The sequence below is a fragment of the Carassius carassius genome, chromosome 32 (assembly GCF_963082965.1).
Source record: "Carassius carassius chromosome 32, fCarCar2.1, whole genome shotgun sequence".
In the NCBI taxonomy this organism is placed as follows: Eukaryota; Metazoa; Chordata; class Actinopteri; order Cypriniformes; family Cyprinidae; genus Carassius; species Carassius carassius.
The window spans coordinates 22,278,407-22,295,997 of NC_081786.1; the positions used below are offsets into that span (position 1 = coordinate 22,278,407).

Below are 17,591 nucleotides of genomic sequence, written 5' to 3' on the forward strand. Positions count from 1 at the left end.
TATATTACATTTTAACCTGATAAAAGTCATTAATAATTCATTAAAAATAATTAAAGTAAACCTAAGTTGCTTCAGTCCAGTAAATGTTCATATTGACCTATTAATAACAGTATAAAGGTCATTATTTTAACTTCATAAAAATAGTTTACTTGACTTCAGACCTTGAGTTCGTCTCTCCGCTTGTCTGTGAGTGTTCCAGATTAGATACGAGGTAAATAAAATGCATAGAAATATTATTCCTGAATACTAAAATGCAACTGAATAATAAAATGCGATACTTCTTCCCAATACTGTCTTAGTAAGAAGATTATACAAAATATATTTTATTATTATTACTATTGTACTAGTAATTTGGGGCATACATTGCTGAGAGATGTACAAATAAACGTTCCTCATATATTACATTTTAACCTGATAAATATAATTCATAAGATAAAGTTAAGTTGCTTCAGTCTAGTAAATGTTCATATTGCACTATTGATAACACTATAAAGGTCATTATTTTGTTAACTTTATAAAAATCACTACAGATTTCACAGAATAAAGAAGCATGCACCAAAACCTGAATGTGGACGTTTTTATTATTATACTAAAAGGCCTTTTACTAGATAAAAAAAGTATGAACTATCAGCCAGATGAAAGAAGGCATGTAGTAGATTAGATTATGTTGGTAATTTAGAGGCCTCAGAAATCCACCCATCAAAGAAGGCTTAAGTGCAGATATGAATCTACTCTAAAAATAAAAGAGTCTCACTGGCCTAGCAAGACTGACAGCTGCTAGTATTACTGATACTGACAGAACACATTCTGACTCAAGCAAGATATAACACATGATTCGAACTTAGTAGTAAAAGTTGGGATGTGTTCTTGACTTCAGACCTTGAGTTTGTATGTCTCAGCTTGTCTGCGAGTCTTCCAGATAGACTGCGTTAGACATGAAGGATTATTGATGACTCTTTCTGCAGGCTACATTTACTGCTTCAAGCAGCAGTCTGTATAAGAGAGTCATAGAATCATTGACTCATAAAACCTTAATCCATGAATGAAACAAATTGAGTCAGTGTCAGTTCTAAACAAATGATTTGTGTGATTGATTCACCGCTTCTCTCATAACTTTGTTGTTCTTAAATTAATCAGTGTTCTTAACCAGTTGGTTGGGTGACATGATTCAATGAAATGTTGTTGTTCCTAATATCAGCACATCTGTGATTACCTGCAGCCAAGTCATTGATCTGGCAATATTTGGAACATCAGCACTCTTTCTTATTTGTATGCGGTTTCTTATACAATCCACAAATAAAAAACAACTCAAAATCTTGTAGACTAATACAAGTGCAGCAGCCGGCTGATTGTGAGACATTGGTGCAATGAATGAACCACAATGAAACTTACCATCCCATATGTTTATTTAAATAACAGTTTATAACACCTCAAAAGTAGAACACATGCACCTCATATGGTTTTGGTCTCACTTAAGACTAAACAAACAATAAATGATGATCTGTGAAAATAAGTTGCTTTTATAAATAAATAAACACTTAGATTTATGTATGGTCTGGTGTATCTCCCTGGCTTTGTTCAACAAGTGTATTTTGTCAGTTTTTCTCAAACAGGTGAAATCCATCCCTTATATTCCAGCCCCACCATCCCATTCCCTATTCCTCATTTTCTACCGACTCTGTAGCACTTTGAAGTTCAGCCTCATACTGTCTCTTCAACCCCTTCAGGTATTGGCGTAGGCTCTCTGGATCCAGCCGTGAGTTACGGGCCGTCTGCAGCAGTCTGGTGGCTAGACGATAGACTGCCCTCTGTTTGACCGTGTCAGGATCACTGTAATGCTTGGCCTTTGGACAACACAATGAAGACACAGGGTCAAAAACCTTCTAGGTTGTCTGTATCTGATTTTTCTCCTGTACCTCTACAATATATTATTCACTAGTCATTAACATCCAAGAAGAAACATACCCACAGCTTTTGGTTGATTTTAGCTGCGACAGTTTTGGCTTCCTCAGTAATGTCTGACGGGAAATTGGTCATCTCCGCTGCTCTTATACCTAACCAAACAGCTTCACTTGTTATACACATTAAACAAAAGCACTGTAGTTTAGAAAAACTTGAAATCATCTTAACCCCACCATAGTTGCGCTCATCTGATTGGCCTCGACTGAGCTGGTATGTGTAGATGACCCTGTCTCTGCCGTCTTCAGTGCGGACGTGCTGAACCTGCATGTGCTGGTTCTCCACATTGGGGTAAAGGGTTTGCAGCTGGCAGAGCTCGAGGAAGTGTGTGGCAAAGAGTGTGAAGGCCTACAGCACAGAGTTTGGTTAGCTTCTTATAAAAATACTGGTAGTACGGATATTACAATAGCATATCAATTATGTTTGTTTTTTATATCTCTCGTTATTTTATCATACATATACAGGTCCTTCTCAAAAAATTAGCATATTGTGATAAAGTTCATTATTTTCCATAATGTAATGATAAAAATTAAACTTTCATATATTTTAGATTCATTGCACACCAACTGAAATATTTCAGGTCTTTTATTGTTTTAATACTGATGATTTTGGCATACAGCTCATGAAAACCCAAAATTCCTATCTCAAAAAATTAGCATATTTCATCCGACCAATAAAAGAAAAGTGTTTTTAATACAAAAAAAGGCAACCTTCAAATAATTATGTTCAGTTATGCACTCAATACTTGGTCGGGAATCCTTTTGCATAAATGACTGCTTCAATGCGGCGTGGCATGGAGGCAATCAGCCTGTGGCACTGCTGAGGTGTTATGGAGGCCCAGGATGCTTCGATAGCGGCCTTAAGCTCATCCAGAGTGTTGGGTCTTGCGTCTCTCAACTTTCTCTTCACAATATCCCACAGATTCTCTATGGGGTTCAGGTCAGGAGAGTTGGCAGGTCAATTGAGCACAGTAATACCATGGTCAGTAAACCATTTACCAGTGGTTTTGGCACTGTGAGCAGGTGCCAGGTCGTGCTGAAAAACGAAATCTTCATCTCCATAAAGCTTTTCAGCAGATGGAAGCATGAAGTGCTCCAAAATCTCCTGATAACTAGCTGCATTGACCCTGCCGTTGATAAAACACAGTGGACCAACACCAGCAGCTGACATGGCACCCCAGACCATCACTGACTGTGGGTACTTGACACTGGACTTCAGGTATTTTGGCATTTCCTTCTCCCCAGTCTTCCTCCAGACTCTGGCACCTTGATTTCCGAATTACATGCAAAATTTGTCCAAAAGTCCAGTTCTGCTTCTCTGTAGCCCAGGTCAGGCACTTCTGCCGCTGTTTCTGGTTCAAAAGTGGCTTGACCTGGGGAATGCGGCACCTGTAGCCCATTTCCTGCACACGCCTGTGCACGGTGGCTCTGGATGTTTCTACTCCAGACTCAGTCCACCGCTTCCGCAGGTCCCCCAAGGTCTGGAATCAGTCCTTCTCCACAATCTTCCTCAGGGTCCGGTCACTTCTTCTCGTTGTGTAGCGTTTTTTGCCACACTTTTTCCTTCCCACAGACTTCCCACTGAGGTGCCTTGATACAGCACTCTGGGAACAGCCTGTTCGTTCAGAAATTTCTTTCTGTGTCTTACCCTCTCGCTTGAGGGTGTCAATGATGGCCTTCTGGTCAGCAGTCTTACCCATGATTGCGGTTTTGAGTAATGATTTTGAGCTGGGAGTTTTTAAAAGCCTCAGGAATCTTTTGCAGGTGTTTAGAGTTAATTAGTTGATTCAGATGATTAGGTTAATAGCTTGTTTAGAGAACCTTTTCATGATATGCTAATTTTTTGAGATAGGAATTTGGGGTTTTCATGAGCTGTATGCCAAAATCATCAGTATTAAAACAATAAAAGACCTGAAATATTTCAGTTGGTGTGCAATGAATCTAAAATATATGAAAGTTAAATTGTTATCATTACATTATGGAAAATAATGAACTTTATCACAATATGCTAATTTTTTTAGAAGGACCTGTACTCTTGATGAAGTAAATACAGCACCTTAAGATTGATGAGGAATTCACAGACACTGTGGCAGATGCCAATGCCTTCCTCGGGACTGGTGCCTCGCCCCAGCTCATCAATAATGATGAGTGACTTGGCGCTTGCATTGTGGATGATGTAAGAAACCTAGGAGTACAGTTGAGCATTTCAATGAGAAAATACTGTTTTTTGATTGAGTACTTGATCTATCTGTATTTATCTCTATTTGAGGGCTGTCTGAAAAGTATCCAACTATGTAATATGAAAAATAAATACATTTATAGAAGATACAAGAAACACTGTACACAGGACAGTGACGCCTCAGTCCCATTCAAAGGTGTGATTTTAGTTTTGGGAAAAGCCAGGAGGGCACCTAGGGGGATGAGTCACCTGGGTAATTAGATGTTTCCCCAAAAAACTATGCATGAGATGGGACAGATAGGCAGATACATTGTTGTCATGAAGCCACTAATCACCAATTGTCCAAAGCTGCAGCCATTTTTGTCAGTTTGCAGTTCTCATATATTTTATATTACATGGTAGGATGCTTTCCGGACAGCCCTTGTATATGCTATTTATTGAGACATACTGAGACAATGTGTACACAAAATATACATGTGTAAATACAAATTTTAAGACACCGACACTACATTTTCAGGTTTCATTAATCAAATATACAAAAAAAAAAAAACTTTTCTCCCACAGGGTCTAAAACGGACCTCTTTCATCTCAACCATAAATGTGGAGGAGTTGGTCTCAAAGTCATCGTCTACTCCTATTCTGGTGAACATCTGATCTGCAATTCGAACAGAGGCATATTCCGCTGGCAGAAAGGACCCTGGGACAAAGAAGACTTTTTAAATAAGTTTGTCATGATCCCACAGAACTAGAAGACACAGCTGGTGCTAAACCATGCACAAAGACGAGCATATATTTATATATATATATATATATATATATATATATATATATTTATATAAAAGCAACTCTGTGTACCTATCTGAGCCATTATCTGGCAGAGGGCCACCTGTTTAAGGTAGGTGGACTTGCCACTCATGTTGGGGCCTGTTATGATCACAAAATTGCTTCCCTCAGAGATGTAGATGTCGTTAGAGATTTGTTGTTGCCCAGAAATGCGTTCCAGGATTGGGTGGCGACCCTGCTTTATTGCCAACGTATCAGTGAATTCAGGACGCACTGTAGGAAACAAATCATTTTATTTGTTTACACTTTTAGGTTACTACAGGGAACTTCAGGCATTAAAGGTTTAGTTCACCCAAAAAAGAAAATTAGCCCATAAATTACTCACCTTGAAGTCATTCTAGGTGTATAATAATAATAATAATACATTTTATTTGTAATGCGCTTTTCTTAGACCCAAAGCGCTACAGTAATAAAGTAATAAATAAAGTAAAACAAAACACCAAAAGCAATACAACAATTCATTATAGAAAGAAAGTCTTGAATAAATGTGACTTAATCAACTTTTTAAAATCATCCAACATTGGTGCATTTCTGACGTGCAGAGGAAGTACATTCCATAGCTTAGGGGCTTTATATGAAAAGGCTCTTTCCCCCATGGTCTTTAGCTTGCATGATGGCTGGTTAAGTGAAAGAGAGTTAGTAGAGCGAAGAGAGCGTGATGGAATATAAGGGCTGATGAGTTCACAAAGATACTCAGGTGCAGTCCCATGAAGTGCCTTGTATGTTAAAGTAAGAATTTTAAAATCAATTCTCGCATTTACGGGAAGCCAGTGTAATTGTGAAAGAACCGGTGTAATGTGTTCACGAGGAGTATATGACTTTCTTCTTTCATACAAAAAATACCCATATTCAAAACATATTAATCACTTTAATCTAGCTTTCGCTCACTGTTGTAAAACAGAAGCAGTTCTGGGGGAAGGATGTATGAGGTCAGCGATGCGCCGGTGAGTCTCGTGAAAACCAACGTTTGTTAACAGGAGCAAAGGAAGCAAAGTTTCCTTTAGCAAAGGAAAACTAGTCTCCTCTTGGTTTATATCGAAATCCTCCGAAATTCTTCTTTCCAATTCCTCGTTTTGTACTGATTAGAGACCATTGTTTTATTTTGACCTCTCCTCTGTGTTTCTGCGTGCATCACTTCGGAGCGGCACAAGTGCTATCAATAGCTAAAAGCAGGAAAAAATGTATTTGCTCACATAAATGTAATAACATATATTATGCTTATCTGGTTCTTAAAGATTACCGTAATCTGAGACAGTGCAAGCGTGAGCCAAAGAAAGCAGCATGTCCAGCATTGACACAGCATCGGACAGTTTGTACAGGCAGTGGATGTGTTCACAGACATCACTCAGTAACCTCGACACCACCCTGCAGTTTACGGAAATACCATCTATGATCAAAATGCTGCATCTTTTTCTCATCAAGTCAAACTTATTTTGATCTGCTATATACTCACACATAAGACATGTGGAAAATGTCTTTCAAAGCCTCCTCACTGTGGTCATTCATTTTCATGAGGTCTACAGTGGTGAACCCATAGTTGTTCTTATGTTTGGTCACCTATAGTGTTTAGAATCAAACCACTAGCAAACACTTGATACCAAAAATTTAATAATAAATAACACTTTAATAATAATAAACATCTGGCTTACATGAACATATATGATGCATTTAATATACGTTACATTTAACACACTTATGAAGACGTTCAGTAAAGTTTTAAAAGGTCATTTCTATCACTGACTTTGATGAACTCCTCTGGTAACTTCCCCCCAGGTAAGACCCCACCCTCCAGCTTCATTTGAATAAAGAAGCCACGTGTGTTGCTGAAACTTGTCCGGAGGGGTAGGCTGTACTTCTCTCCAAGCTGAGCCACCAATCCTGATCAGCAATAGCACAACACATCAATAATGCTGACGTTCATGACAAAACATATAAATAGGATGGAATGTGGAAAGATCCGATTATTAAGTGACTGTGGCATGTCATTTAAACATACAGTATACACATGTTTGAACACATTTACAATGCCTTTTTTGTTAAATTATGCCAAACTTTTTGTTAAATTATGAAATTTAATGAACATTATAAATGAATCTCAGGAAAAAAATGTTATAATAAAAATGTTTTTAATCCCTGTAATGGTAAGGGATCATATATTGTGGTGGTGTGGTTAGGGCATATGAACTGGTGATTCACAATTCACACTCTACTGAAGTTAAAGCTGAAGTTCATAACTTTTGTTTGGTTAAAATTATCAAAAATTATTATTTGAGCAAGTACATAACCAGCCAGTGTGCTTAACTATTGCGGTACTGTAGCCCGATTCACAATAGTAAGATGATAATAATAATAATAATAATGATGTTTCTAACTTGAGTGGTACAGGTAGGTTTTCATGCTCGAATCTGCTGCGTCATTACGTCACGTCTGTAAACATAAAGAAGTAGTGCTGGCTACTAGGCCATAGCATGCGACTGAGGATCCTGCAGGTGGCCGATCATTTATATCCTTTTCTGACAGCAAGCTGGAATAATTAAATGTATCATTTTGATGGTGGATTGTAATCCAGAAAGGATTATGTGTTTATGAAAGACATGTGAATGAAATTAAGTTATATTACAGTTTTAAATGTGCTTCTGATTACAGATAGTTTTGGATTACACAAGATCTGTATTTTAAAGAAAACCAGTTCGAAGGGAGCATAATTTGCTTTTTGGGTTAAAAGAATTTCTTAATATTAAATTAGAGTGGTGTGACAATTAGAGATTAGACTTTACAGAAATTTAAATCTACTCGCTTATACACACACTATACTCATAGTCAGGCAATGCTGATGTTGTTAACATTAACAATTTGAGAATAAAGAATAACAATAGGGCTGTCACAATAACAAATTTTGCTGGACGATAAATTGTCCAAGAAATTATTGCGATAAACGATAATATTGTCATTCTAAGACCAGTTTCAACTAATATAATGATAATGGATTCAGAGCAAGAAATACCAACATGTTGACTTTGTGTGGCTTAAAATTAATAAATTTTGTATATTATATTATGTTTATATGCCAGTTAGGGATGCTCATATTGACCGTTTAACCGTTAACCGTGTGTGTGTGTGAAATCACTGGGGGTGTTAACACACGTAACAGGCCTACAGACATATTTAGCTGAGCAAGCCAAATGAAGCGAGCGAAAAGTAGGCCCATTTCTCAAGGGCAACGAAGTTACTTGCAAAATATGCTACGCGGTATTAAAATAAAGCAGTAGTGCAAGTACAATACAATATCACTTGCGACGCAAACATCCACAAGCAAATGAAAGGCGCTTCACAAAGCTGGTCACTAGCGAGACGTTATCTCTTTATTCCTGGGATATCTGTGCCAACGGAGGAGGTGTTTTCTACCGCGGGCCGTCCACAGGCTGCGCTCCAGACTAACCCCAAATCGTGACATGTTACATTTTTTAAATAAAAATTTAAAAAAGAAATGATCACGGCTGAAAAAATTACCGAGCTCTTTTTTTAAAACGTGCGATTAATTGATTTATCAACTATCGCGACAGGCCTAAATAACAATAATAATAATTTGCATGATTTGATGTCATATGAGCTAATTTTGATTTAAATTTAGATTAAATCACCATTGGTAGTTCTATTTATTGTAATGCTTTTTTCCACTCAGTTGTTTAGAACAAACGTGACTTGTTCCTTATTTGTTCACATGACAATATCCGGTGAAAATGCTTATTTGGGTCATATATTCCAAGACGTAGGCTAGAATCTGTGAGTGCAAAGTTCAATATCCACACCAGTGTAGTGACTGACTGCCACACATCACATACTCCTCAAAACATAAGATTAATCTGCACAACCCACACAAGGAAGATAATTCCGCAAACAGCTGCAATTGCAGGTTTTCAAACAGAGATGGCGACAAAGAGGCAAAACTTACAGACTGCAGCTTTAAGAAAACTCACCTGCTATGTCATCTACCACTTCTGTGTAGGCTCGCCTCGCAATATCCAAAAATTCACTGACATTGGGTCGCACAGCATAGCACTTCTGTGTGCGCATGGTCAAGCTGCCTTTCATGTAGCTGGTGTCATCATTAATCAGTGATTTGATTTGATCCAGAATGCTGTTGAACCTAAACCAACACAAATGAGAAAAACATTAAAAATGAAATAGTAGTTTCTATTGGGCTGCATTCTAGAACTCTAATTAAACCTTCAAATGCATATATAAAATGCTGATTGATCTCGATACACATGTGGGGCTCACAGAACCTCCTCTATGCTATTGCTTTATACACAACACATTATCTACTCTTATGAAAGGACAGGCTCATATTAAATGTTAAACAAATATGGCCAGTTCAAGATATCAGCACATATGCAAATATAGTTCACTAAAATGTATTACCTGCAGTCATCAAGTGAGGTGTAATATGCTTCCAACAAGGCTGTTTTGGAATGTGACAGCATCGCCTAATCAGGGATAATATACTTAAACGTGGCATAATTACATATGCAACTGAGCATTTTAATAGGCCTTCTCAACCAAGTCAGAAAAAATACACTCAGTATACAATCATGACATTTACAGATTTACATAATTACAGGTGTTTCATTACAGGTGTTGACTTTACACTGAGTTGAAATGACTACTGCTCTTATTGATATCTTAAAGCATTATAATATAGGTCAAAATATGGGTACTGCAATTCTTTGGAAATCTGCTGAGCTTTCCACAGACACGTTTAGTACAGGCCTGAATGACTTTCTGTCTGCATAGGCACAAGTTACCTTCAATGATGGGACGAGTTCCAAAGTGTGCTTCAGCTGAATTACTTGCATTATTTTTGCTTCAGCCACTGGTATCTACAAGATTAAACCATAAAAAAGATAAACTGATAATTACAGTCACTGCTAAACTGAATCTAACAATGGTGGCTAAGTAATTTAAAAGATGAAAATCTTGAATTTACAAGACAAAAGCTCTCTTGCTGAAGGATTTGGCCTAGTATTAAACTAGACCTCCTAAAAAAGTAATGACATGTTAATTTAAACTGAATTTTAGTGAAAATGTTGTAAAATCAATTACCCACCAAATCGTTCCGAATAAGAAAGCAACATTATTTTGGTCAATACTTAAATATGTACTTGGTAAATATGCTTCTTATGCATACCGTCTCTTGCTTTGGGACCTGAATAAGAGCAGACAGCAGATCATCTATATCCAGGAAGTGTGCAATGGCTGTGAATTAAAGCACAACATCAATAAAGTCCTGCCATGGTGTGGTACCAGCCAAACATTTAGGCATCTGATTAATATTAATATATTATAATTATGTGTGCAGTTCCATGTTGTTGTGATCCAAGAGCTTCAGAGCTTTTGAAAACACCAACAAATTGCTCAATAACAAGTAAGGCCTGTTTCATACATAAACAGCAATAAGCTGTGCATTTTTTTTTAGCATTCATATGGACAGTTTACAGTATTCACTGTAACGTTTGATAACCTGTTTTTTGTGAGTTTTGTTATTTGTTATGGTTTTCAACTCAGTACTCACAAATAATAATAAACAAATAAAAATTTGACAGAATGCAACTCTTTAGGGTTTGGGTTCTGATATGTGTAATTAAACTAATAACTGCAAGTAGATGTGGCATTCCTCCTCATGTAAATTATATTTCACCAAGTTTACAATAATATCTCCTGGTAACAATGGCTGTTACAAACGCAAATTCGCAATACAATAACCTAGAAAAAAGTTTTTACTATATAGAGGAACCATTATCCAGTAACAGTCAGTGTGAAATCACAACTTTAGTTAACTACTTATGCATGTGGTGCAGTACACACCTAAAAAAACAACACCACATATGATCACAAGCAAAAAGAGCCTCAAACAAAAGGGTTAAAAGGGGAGAAAAACTACCTGGAACAATATTCCCTAAAACTGATATATATGAAATGTAGTGTTATTACCATTCTTCAGACCAAAGAAGAGCTCCTCATTTTGCAGCAGCTCCTGTAATTGGATCAAAGAGAAGATTATTTGATTAATGACAAAACAACAGAAGGAAAAAAGCAGACAGATAACAGGTAAATCACCTGTATGGTGTCCAGGCGTGAGTTGATAGTGACCACATCCAGCAGGGGCTCAAGAATATTAGAGCGTAACCGTCGCTCCCCACCAGCAGTCTTAGTGTAGTTCAAGACCCCAAACAGAGTGTTTTTACTTCTGCATACAACAGCATATGGTTACTGACATTCAAATTATGAGTATAGTCAATGTAGTTCATAATTACAACATATGACAAAGGCACAGCTTTCTGTGCACATCTAACCACTAACACACGATAGAAATTTGTGTGCTTTTTTACTTTCCATGGTAAGTACTTAAATATGATAGTGTGTGAAACAGTGCTAACTAAGCTTGGGATAGGACATTTGTAGCTCTTTGTGGATGACAGGTGTTCGAAATCTTTGTGGAGCTTTCAGTTCAAATTCTGTAACATAAATATGTGCAGGTCAACATAAAACTGCAGAATAGTAATGTCCTCTAACCTGTGATCTCTGTGGTTAACTACTAGCTCCAGGTTGCTTGCTGATATTGCATCAATCATGGCTGTCTGCTCACTGCCGGTGAAGATCACTTTCAGTGACTTAGGAGCATATATTGAGTTCTGAACAAACTCAAAGTATTTTAGTAGGGCAGATGCAGAAGCCAGGCAGTAGTATCTACAGACAAAGATGTTTCATTTGATACGGTTTAATCAAATCTATCATACATGTATTACACAGAGTAATAACACATTACTGCATTTATAAAAACACATTCATATCAGTCATCTGAAACAGGCAAATAATTCACACTGACACAATGAAAGGTCACCCCTGAGATCATGTTTATTTTGAGATTTTTTATGAGGACATGTAGGAGGAGTTCATATACTACTACTACTAATTTGACTTGTACATCTAGAATAAAAACAAACACTTGAAAAAGAGCCTTGGGAATCCACTACTCACTTGGTCTGCACCTCCATCAGGACAGTGCAGAACTCAGGGACACAGAGCTGCTGTATGTACTCCAGGCCCTTCTTCTCATTGAAGTACTTCCTCAGAACTGCAGTGAATGTGACTGACTGCACACATAGCAAAAGCAAATATTCAGCACTCAGTGGAAAGAAACCGCTGTAATTCTGAGTTAAATCAGATGAAGGTGTGTGCACAATCTCTAACAACAGTTTTCATTTTAAGTCACCCAGCCCTGATTTATAGCCAGGATAGATGCAGTAAACTTGTACGGTACCGGGAAAGTCTCTGTGATGAGGGTGTAGAGTTTGGTTCCTTGTCCTCTCACACTAGCCGTGTCTGGCATCAGAATCTCAAGAGGCATCAGGTTATGCAGCTTGGTAATAACCTGTAATAAAATTAAGAATCATTTTGAATGTGTTAGTTTTACAAAGAGTGTCGTCCTCTACTGCCTGATACTGTCTCTGGATAAAAATATATTTTCTTCACTTTGAAAGAAAATTCAATAGCAATACAATTATTAAAAATTAAGCAATGACTTTACATAAAGACCAATAAAAATCTATTTTCTTGGTTACGATACAGTCATTTTAAAATCTTTTTTTCTGGCATGGTGCACTGTGTGAAGGACAATTGTTCTGGACAATTGCCCAGAGCAAAGCATTTTAATAAACCTTATTTTAAAACAGTCCAAACATACTATTTGTATGTTATGGGGAATCGGTGGCAGGTGACATCACATATTAACTGGCATATTTATGACATCATTGCTTCAAGTTTGCGGTCAGGTTTTGACACTTCAGATCTGTTCTGCTCTATGAACCGTCACATACTGTAATACACAACAGAATGCCCAATAAAGCTGTTCACATTTACATATTTTGTGTTGTTGTCATACATAAAACAAGTATAAATAGTGACTAAACACATTGATACGAAATGTTAACCAGGAATCACTCTCACTATAGTCCTTAAATACTGATTTATAGTCGCAACATCATCTGATAAAATTAACATACAATCGTGGCCAAACGTTTTGAGAATTACATAAATATTGGAAATTGGAAAAGTTGCTGCTTAAGTTTTTATAATAGCAATTTGCATATACTCCAGAATGTTATGAAGAGTGATCAGATGAATTGCATAGTCCTTCTTTGCCATGAAAATTAACTTCCCAAAAAAACCTTTCCACTGCATTTCATTGCTGTCATTAAAGGACCTGCTGAGATCATTTCAGTAATTGTCTTGTTAACTCAGGTGAGAATGTTGATGAGCACAAGGCTGGAGATCATTATGTCAGGCTGATTGGGTTAGAATGGCAGACTTGACATGTTAAAAGGAGGGTGATGCTTGAAATCATTGTTCTTCCAATGTTAACCATGGTGACCTGCAAAGAAACGCGTGCAGCCATCATTGCGTTGCATAAAAATGGCTTCACAGGCAAGGATATTGTGGCTACTAAGATTGCACCTAAATCAACAATTTATAGGATCATCAAGAACTTCAAGGAAAGAGGTTCAATTCTTGTAAAGAAGGCTTCAGGGCATCCAAGAAAGTCCAGCAAGCGCCAGGATGGTCTCCTAAAGAGGATTCAGCTGCGGGATCGGAGTGCCACCAGTGCAGAGCTTGCTCAGGAATGGCAGCAGGCAGGTGTGAGCCCATCTGCACGCACCGTGAGGCAAAGACTTTTGGAAGATGGCCTGGTGTCAAGAAGGGCAGCAAAGAAGCCACTTCTCTCCAAAAAAAAACATCAGGGACACATTGATCTTCTGCAGAAAGTATAGTGAATGGACTGCTGAGGACTGGGGCAAAGTCATATTCTCAGATGAAGCCCCTTTCCGATTGTTCGGGGCATCTGTAAAAAGGCTTGTCCGGAGAAGAAAAGGTGAGCGCTACCATCAGTCCTGTGTCATGCCAACAGTAAAGCATCCTGACACCATTCATGTGTGGGGTTGCTCACAATTCTGCCCAAAAACACAGCCATGAATAAAGAATGGTACCAAAACACCCTCCAACAGCAACTTCTTCCAACAATCCAACAACAGTTTGGTGAAGAACAATGCATTTTCCAGCACGATGGAGCACCGTGCCATAAGGCAAAAGTGATAACTAAGTGGCTCGGGGACCAGAATGTTGAAATTTTGGGTCAATGGCCTGGAAACTCCCCAGATCTTAATCCCATTGAGAACTTGTGGTCAATCCTCAAGAGGCGGGTGGACAAACAAAAACCCACTAATTCTGACAAACTCCAAGAAGTGATTATGAAAGATTGGGTTGCTATCAGTCAGGATTTGGCCCAGAAGTTGATTGAGAGCATGCCCAGTCGAATTGCAGAGGTCCTGAAAAAGAAGGGCCAACACTGCAAATACTGACTCTGCATAAATGTCATGTAATTGTCGATAAAAGCCTTTGAAACGTATGAAGTGCTTGTAATTATATTTCAGTACATCACAGAAACAACTGAAACAAAGATCTAAAAGCAGTTTAGCAGCAAACTTTTTGAAAACTAATATTTATGTAATTCTCAAAACTTTTGGCCACGACTGTACACCCAGACTAAAAAGTGACTATATGCAGTGGTTTTGGCTAATTTACTGTTTTGTCTCATTCAGCACACTTGCCTGCATCTAAATAACAAACTATGATCATATTAACAGACTAATTATTTTCATATATAAAAATCCAAATAGTCAGTTAGCGACAGGTGCTCAGAAATGCTGTTTTGTACTCATTTACTGATGAGTCTGCTGCGGTACGGCCAGCTGAATGCGCTGCTTCTCTGCCGCTCATGAGTTGACTGAGGTTTTTTTCTTAAAAGTCATTATGGTTGTCAGTATGTACCTTTTATGAGAAAAAAAGCAGCTACATGGGTCTAAAAGTTGCTAAATATAGTGCTACTGTCACGCTCTTGTGTGTGAGGAGCGGGAGCTGATGGCAGGGGGGCAGTGGGTATTTGTGACGGTCGATATGTCGATAAATCAACATATGGGAAACACTGTAACACTGTTTAGTATAGTGAAAAATTTATAAACACAGTTTTGTTGTTTTAAACTCAATTAAACATTATTGTCAAAATTTTTAACAGGTTTCTTCTTTAGCATACCCGTGATCCTACAAAAGACAAGCGGTTTGAAGAATTGATGGATTTTTACCTTGGCATAAGTTCCAGTGTCTGCAAACTGTGAGAGAACCAGCTCTGGGCATCTCACATTGATACTGGCCATGCCAATCTCCCCCCGAGCTAAACCACGTCCCTCCACCACAGCCACGATCACAGAGGCCGCATGAGATGCAGACGCAGATGAAGACGTTGTCACTATGTTAAAAGAGTTGTACAAGGAGTTATCAGATTTAAGATTTAATCAGGACTACAGAAAGAGGGTGAGTTAGCTGTATACTGTTGAGGTCTCTCTGAGGGGTTCGTCCATGCAGTGAGAGTGCAGGCGTGGCCCTCAGATGTGGAGTGCTGGAGCTCCAGGAGTGGACAGATGAACCCACAGAAGAGCTGATCCTGTCTGCTCTTCCACTGATGTTTATCAGGCGCTGAGCTAAGGAGAAAGCACAGGACTAGTCCATTGACATGGGTTTTTTACCCATATATCCTGTGTTTCCTACTGGATTTTGTGAGGAAATGTCTTCCAAAAGAAAATACTGTACATTTGAACAAAAATTTTACAAAAGTAAAATGAATCAATCTGGTTTTGAAAGCAAAATTAAGAAATTATTTTTCAGTCAATACAAATAAGATTTATTCTGTTCAGTTTGGTTACTGAAAAGGGGTTGGACCTTTTTTGGTAACCAAATAGAAAAAGAATAAAAATGATTTGCAAAGTCCCTGGACTCAAACATCTTTTTAGTTATTGTGAAGAGTGAGTCTGGGCCAGAGGTGGAAAGTAACGAATTACATTTACAGGTGCATCTCAATAAATTACAAGGTTGAGCAAAAGTTCATTTATTTTAGTAATTCAACTCAAATTGTGAAATTGATGTTCACAAATTGCTTAAATTAATATGTTTGCTGAATAATACTCACTCTAATTAGAAAAATTAAACAAACAGGAAAATGTTTATTATCTTTTGATAAAGCTGCTGTTAGAAAACTTTTGTTAAAGAACCAAATCAGGTTTAGTTATCATGCTAAGTTTATTTTGATCTAGATTTCACCCATTTATTTCATGTGTTATAGTGTTCAGTTTCTCTGTCACCTCCGGTCGGTGTGGTGTCTGTGAACACAGCTGTCAGAGCAGCAGTATCAGTCGCAGTGCTTGATCCTGGACACACACGGTTCCTGACATCATCCGATCTGTGTGAAGTCAGCAGGCCAGAAGACGACGGAGGATCCTGTGGTCTACAGGTTACATGGCTGTAGCCGATCAGGTTGTGTGGGGTTAAAGTGCTGCTGCTCGGCCCGGCCTCAGAGCTCGAACCCGGGGTCACCTCTTCAGTGCTGCTACAAAACATCGGTCTGCTTTCACAGAGCTTCAAAAAACAACAAGAGAAACCCTTCAATAAGTACTGTGAAAATAAACCAAATGTGCTAAAGGAATAGTAAATTACTACTGCTTAATATTTCTCCAAATAATAAATTCCTAAGCATAAACTTATAACAACACCAAAAAAAGGTGCAAGACATTATACAGTATATATATATATATATATATATATATATATATATATATATATATATATATATATATATATATAACTTACAGTATAATACACGTTTTTCACAACATATACATTTTTCACTGAGGTACATAATTTAGGCATTTAACTTCTATTTTACAGATTAATCTAAAATATCTTAAAATCCCGAAATATCATTATCATGCTCCTAAAATACTAATGTAGTCGAGTTAGAGCTGAAATTATTAGTTTCCAGTCAATACTGGCTTTTGTGCCATCTAGTGATGTAGATAAGTTACTGTAGCACATAAACATTATGACAGCAAATTCGACTCCTTTACGTCAAAATATACTTTGTTTACTTTATATTTGAAGGGTAAGAACATGTATATTTATTTATAGTATTTTTAGGAGCACGTTAAAGTCAAAGCCTTGAAGCGGATTTTTTCTCTTTTTTTTACCTGGTCAACATTTACCTCGAATAAACTCCTCTTTTGGAACACTTCTATTTGTGTTCAGTAGTACATTTGATTATTTAACCATTCATAAAACATTTAAATGTTTTATATACACTGGTAAAAAAGAACATTTACTCACCACAGAAACGATCAAAACCTTGACACAAAATAAACAGTCGACTCTGGCGTTTGATTTTCGCGCCAATATCAGCGTGGTAATATCAGCTCGCGCGGTAAAACTGGTAACGTAACTACATATTATGATCGTTGTTCTTTCTTTCCCTCTTTTTTTTTTTTACACAATATTTAAACATGATCAATAAACCATAAGACAATAGGAGTAAAATGTCGCTCTAAAATAGTATTTTAAAATATAGTAGGCTATGCTAGTCAATACAGTTTAAGGTATTACAAAAAAAAAAAAGTTTATACATTGCATTGTTGTTATTTTACATGTTGTGTCATCCAAATGTAGAAAGCAGA

The 17,591-nt window shown here is 37.4% G+C and overlaps 1 protein-coding gene across 1 annotated transcript; it reads right to left on the reverse strand.

Moving 5' to 3' along the window:
* Window positions 1-1,388: 1,388 nt before the first annotated feature.
* msh4 (mutS homolog 4) lies at window positions 1,389-17,394 on the reverse strand. Its single transcript, XM_059520776.1, has 22 exons — window positions 17,248-17,394; window positions 16,230-16,503; window positions 15,423-15,572; window positions 15,177-15,340; window positions 12,302-12,412; window positions 12,019-12,134; window positions 11,554-11,727; window positions 11,098-11,227; window positions 10,972-11,014; window positions 10,169-10,236; window positions 9,786-9,860; window positions 9,403-9,467; window positions 8,958-9,127; window positions 6,722-6,858; window positions 6,434-6,537; window positions 6,221-6,345; window positions 4,993-5,193; window positions 4,716-4,834; window positions 4,015-4,143; window positions 2,136-2,307; window positions 1,966-2,054; window positions 1,389-1,844 (listed from the first exon to the last, which is right to left on the reverse strand). The coding sequence occupies exons 2-22, from the start codon at window positions 16,483-16,485 to the stop codon at window positions 1,656-1,658; spliced, it is 2,787 nt and encodes a 928-aa protein (XP_059376759.1). The 5' UTR covers window positions 16,486-16,503; window positions 17,248-17,394; the 3' UTR covers window positions 1,389-1,655.
* Window positions 17,395-17,591: the final 197 nt, after the last annotated feature.

Bases quoted from the DNA above. Each gene is read 5' to 3' on its own strand.
- msh4 (XM_059520776.1), bottom strand. From the start codon at position 16,485: ATGTTTTGTAGCAGCACTGAAGAGGTGACCCCGGGTTCGAGCTCTGAG. The intron at 11,728-12,018 runs GTGAGTAGTGGA...CTTTGTCTGTAG, and splicing joins CTGATGGAGGTGCAGACCAA to ATACTACTGCCTGGCTTCTG. The intron at 6,538-6,721 runs GTCAGTGATAGA...TAAACACTATAG, and splicing joins TACCAGAGGAGTTCATCAAA to GTGACCAAACATAAGAACAA.